At 34.7% G+C, this 5,246-nt stretch overlaps 2 protein-coding genes across 2 annotated transcripts; both read left to right on the plus strand.

Moving 5' to 3' along the window:
* The first annotated feature begins 446 nt into the window (after positions 1 to 446).
* On the plus strand, positions 447 to 1,394 carry LOC108889239 (olfactory receptor 11A1-like). Its single transcript, XM_018685605.1, has one exon. It carries the CDS (start codon positions 447 to 449, stop codon positions 1,392 to 1,394), a length of 948 nt encoding a protein of 315 aa, XP_018541121.1.
* Positions 1,395 to 3,674: 2,280 nt separating this feature from the next.
* On the plus strand, positions 3,675 to 4,538 carry LOC108889244 (olfactory receptor 11A1-like). The gene has a single exon (XM_018685610.2). The coding sequence runs from the start codon at positions 3,675 to 3,677 to the stop codon at positions 4,536 to 4,538; it is 864 nt and encodes a 287-aa protein (XP_018541126.2).
* The last annotated feature ends 708 nt before the right edge of the window (positions 4,539 to 5,246 follow it).

Consider the following 5,246-nt stretch of genomic DNA (forward strand, 5'->3'; position numbering starts at 1 on the left):
CAAGGAAGAAGGTGGTGTGTTAAAAAAAAAGCCAATAGCAACATTGCACTGTAGCTGCAGGTCAAACAGGTGGAACTGTCCATTTCATTTTATTTCCATTTCAGTCTTTCAGACTTTACAACCATTTACACTGTTTACCAGCCAACTACAAATCTTTTTTTTTAAACTCTGCATGGACAAACGTCATCAAAAATAAACACTAACTCAGTGTCAGTCACGTGGCTTCTGTGGGTGTCTGTCTGAAAATATTTTAAAACAAGCAGAAGCATGCATCGAGTGCCTCAGGATAATTAACACATCATAAACTGTGTGAGTGTGTATGTGCTGGGTATTTATCACATTTCATTTCATGGTTAAAAAAAATTGCCAAAAAGAAGTTTAACTTCTGAGGGACTTAAAATGTAAGATTACTATATTTGCAATCACTTTATCCACCGAATGTTGTAATGATTGCTTTACAAGCCAAAATGAGGATGAAGATGAACTCGACACAGGTTTCATATTTCACTCTAAGTGCCTACTTTGACACTGGGCCTTTCAAATATATATATTTCCTGATTATCACACTTTTATATATTTTAATTATCTGTGCAAACATTTTCCTGGTTGTGATTATCTGTATGAACAGAAGTTTACATGAACCTATGTACCTGTTTCTGTGCAGCCTGTTTGTAAATGAACTGTATGGTAGTACAGGGTTGTTTCCATTCCTTCTGCTTCAGATCCTCTCTGACATTCACACTGTTTCTGTTCACTTTTGTTTCCTGCAGATTTATTCTGTCTATACATATGTGTGCGTAGAATTTTTAAACTTAGTTGTCATGTCTTATGACAGATACCTCGCTATCTGTTATCCTCTACAATATAACACATGTATGACAACTAAAAAAGTTGCAAAGCTTATTGTAGTAACATGGCTAATCCCGTTTCTTGCAATAGTGGTTTTGGTATCATTAAGTTTGTCTTTACAGCTGTGTGGGAACATTATTGGTAAAGTCTTCTGTGACAATTATTCTGTTGTCAAACTGGCCTGCTCTGACACCAGAGTAAATAACATTTATGGACTCATTTACTTAGTTATCTCGATCATTATTCCTCTCATTTTAATCCTTTTCTCTTACATGAAGATTCTTAAAGTTTGTTTTTCTGGTTCTAAACAGACCAGACAAAAAGCTGTCAGTACCTGCACACCTCACCTTGCTTCTCTGCTCAACTTCTCTTTTGGAGTTTGCTTCGAAGTGTTACAGAGCAGGTTTAATATGAGTGGCGTACCAAATGTATTGCAAATTTTTCTATCATTATACTTTCTTACATGTCAGCCGCTCTTCAACCCTATACTGTATGGACTGAAAACGTCTAAAATCCGTAACATATTTGTCCATCATGTCTTATGACAGATACCTTGCTACGTTTTTCCTATACAATAAAACACACTGCACCATGGTTATATTCTTTTCTTGCAGTTTTTATTGCAGTATCCTTGGGGTCCACTTTACAGCTGTCTGTGACTATCATTCATACACTTTTATGTGGAAACTGCTCCATTTTCAAACTGGCCTGCTCTGACACCAGAGTGAATGACACTTATGGACTTATGGTCTTTCTGATAGTGTTTGGTCCTTTGATTTTACTTTACTACTTTACTTTGTACACTTTCTTTTGGTTGTTGTCTTCAAATATTATTTAACGTGTGATGTAAACACTGCCCCAAATGTATTAATATATTGCATTGTATTGATTTATATGTCTAGTATAAAGAGTGTGGTCTAGACCTGCTTTGTTTGAAAACTCCCTTGAGATAATTTCTGTTGTGATTTGGCACTATATAAATACTAACTAACATTTATTGTTATCTGTGTGTATGAAAAGATATGAGGACTTGGCATATTTGAAAATTATGCAATTACATCCAAAGATTTTGGGTTGACTTAAAACAGATTAAAAAAATGAAGCTCAAATTTTTCTTGTGGTTGTTGGTGTTTATGTTTTGTCTCTAGAAAGAAAATATCTGTTTTTAAACCTCACTACCCCCAGTTCAAACAGAAAAAAATCTGTACAGGGGGAGGTAACATGATGCCTGCTATAAATAAAAATATTTAAGATGTGTTGTTCCTCCAAAAGACAGTGATTCAAATAGAATGTTTAATGTAACTCTATTACTTTTTGATGGATGTTGTGGGGTTTTTTTAAGGTAAACATGAAAATGATCCTGTAGTGTGACTGTAAGATGTATATGCATGAAATAAACATTTCTAAACTAACATCTGGAACTATCTGCAAAGCCTTTTGGCATTATTTTACACATAGTTATGTAACAAATATGACGTTTTAAAATACACAAGACTTGTTCAATAATAACAGGAAGTTAAATTTTTTTGAAAATTGTGTCCTGCAGTGTGACACTGAAGACCACGATTTTTAAACAAAAGTTTCATGGACAAAGTATGGGTCCTTTTATCATTTCAGGACCAGCAAGTCCCCCACATATTTGACTATAATGTTACGTTTCTAAGGTGAGACTTAATCTCTTATTAAGTCAGCAAATTTAATACTGTCCACGAAACAATTATCGCAGCCATTTCTGTTATTCCTTACTGTTCTACTCTGTTCTACTTTTTTTTAAAAATCCCTTTGTAATATTAAAAACAGAATATTTATACAGTTAGCAAAATGCTAAGCTTCCCTTTAAATGTCCCTAAATGTCATGTTGTTTGACATACAGAAGTCAGTTGTGTTATTTGTTACATGTCTGCTTTTTTTTTAATGTAGGCTGCCTAAAGCATGTGACATCTTTTCAATACATTTTAAAGGCTTTATGAAGGTTTGATCAATCATAACCTCATGTCTTATTTAATTTAACTGTCACAATTCTACTAGTGTGAGCAATAAAAGAGGTTACAACTAAAGAACGGGACTGGAAAACAGCAAGGAATACTATGAATATGCAGAGTATTGGTAGTGGTTTGCAGAGAGGGATCCTTTGAATATATCGGATCTATTCATAAAATTATTACCATGATTTTTGTTTTGAGCATTACAATATATATATGACAGAAATTAGTAAACTTGAATTATGGAAATGAGAGACAATTCTTGTGAATTGTAACTGAATAACTACTAAGCTTGTGATATAACTCAAATAATAGTAAGTAAAAGTAAGTAAACTTCTACATAGGTATTAAAAACAATTCTATGGAAATTCTCTTTGAGGTACACTTATCAGCCTAAAAAGACATGATATGAAGGTATTTGTCTGCTAGCTAACTACAAATATTTTTTTTTCAACTCCCTGCTTCTGTGGTTACTGCACTACATTTTTGTAGGCCAGTATACAATGTAATACACATTTATACATACAAAAGCATAAAAACATAAAACACGCACACACAGACACCACACTCAGTGAGTGTGATAGTGAGGTCATACTGCTGCTGTGGGAAAACTTTAAAAGAAGCCAAAGCAGAGTTTCATTTCATTTAGGAGGGAGTCGGCATTAAGTTTTAGGTATTTGTCTTTTTGATCATGGTCTTGTTCAAGACCGTATTGGTTGTGTATTTGATGGTTTCATAATCTGCTGAAAACAAGTTTCACTTTTGAAAAACTAAAAATGTGAGATTTACATGTTTGCAATTACTTCATCCACTTAACAGTGTTATGACTGAATTAAGGCTAAAATGAAGATGAATGCAACACAGGTTTCATATTTCACACTGAGTGCCTACTTTGACACTGGACCTTTCAAATATTTGTATTTCATGATTCTTACCTTTTTATATATTTTGATTATCTGTCCCAATGTTTCTCTGATTGTGATTATCTGTATGAACAGAAGTTTACATGAACCTATGTACCTGTTTCTGTGCAGCCTGTTTGTAAATGAACTGTATGGTAGTACAGGGTTGTTTCCATTCCTTCTGCTTCAGATCCTCTCTGACATTCACACTGTTTCTGTTCACTTTTGTTTCCTGCAGATTTTCTGTGTTTACTCTTATGCTTGTGTGGAATTTTTAAATTTAGCCGTCATGTCTTATGACCGATACCTCGCTATCTGTTATCCTCTACAATATAACACACATATGACATACAACAAGGTCACTGCACTTATTGCTCTGACATGGTTGTATCCTTTTATTGTAATTCTCATTGCAGTATCCTTAACTTCGTCTTTACAGCTGTGTGGGAACATCATTGACACAATTTTCTGTGGAAACTACTCCATATTCAAACTGGCCTGCTCTGACACCACAGTAAATAATGTCTATGGACTAATTATCACTTTTCTCACAGTTTGCATTCCTCTCATTTTAATCCTTTACACTTACATGAAGATTCTTAAAGTTTGTTTCTCTGGTTCTAAACAGACCAGACAAAAAGCTGTCAGTACCTGCACACCTCACCTTGCTTCTCTGATCAACTTTTCCCTTGGTTGTTGTCTTCAAATATTATTGAACAGATCTGATGTGAACACTGCACCAAGTGTGTTGAACATTTTTTGTCATTATACTTTCTTACATGCCAGCCTCTGTTTAATCCAGTAATGTACGGACTGAAAATGGCCAAAATTCATAACATATGTAAAAATCTGTTCTGTTGGAAAGTGTAGATAGATTTATATAGATGAGATAGATTTATGTTGAGTGATAGTATAAATTCCTCTGACTTCACTCTAAAAGCACTGAAGTTTATCAGTAATGTGTGAAACATTGTCGAAACGGGGATTTCTACAGCTTTGCCAATTGCTTGGTTGCCTTTGGAATTGTCATGGTCTTTGATAACAGCATTTGAGCCAACAGGTCTCTTTTCTCTACCATTGTGAAAAGAAACTAAAAAACATTTGGGTTTTTTTTTCTATAACTTTGGACATTTCATTAGGGCCTGAGCATCAAGTGGTGCGAAGGCTCTTTTGGAATTGTTTAGATTCTTATTATTCTTCTCTGTCACTTTTTTGAGGGTTTACACACACTCAAAAACTCACAAAACTTTCCACACGCATCAGACCTGGGGAAAATGTACATATTTTAGGGGCTTCCCCCTAGAGATTTTATCATATCGACATCAACCTCAGTCAGTATACTCCAGAGTTTGTGGTAAAAAGTTGTTAGAAGCTTGTGTTTTCATCGATGGGTGTGGCCACGGCGGCACCTCAAATTTCAATGTCTTGCCATGACACATTAAGTCCCTCTAACACAACACAATTTGTCCAGTCTGCCAAAAATTCACAAGAGGCTTGTCCTGATATTCACAGC

Source organism: Lates calcarifer, unplaced genomic scaffold (genome assembly GCF_001640805.2).
Source record: "Lates calcarifer isolate ASB-BC8 unplaced genomic scaffold, TLL_Latcal_v3 _unitig_1496_quiver_1075, whole genome shotgun sequence".
Classification (NCBI taxonomy): domain Eukaryota; kingdom Metazoa; phylum Chordata; class Actinopteri; family Centropomidae; genus Lates; species Lates calcarifer.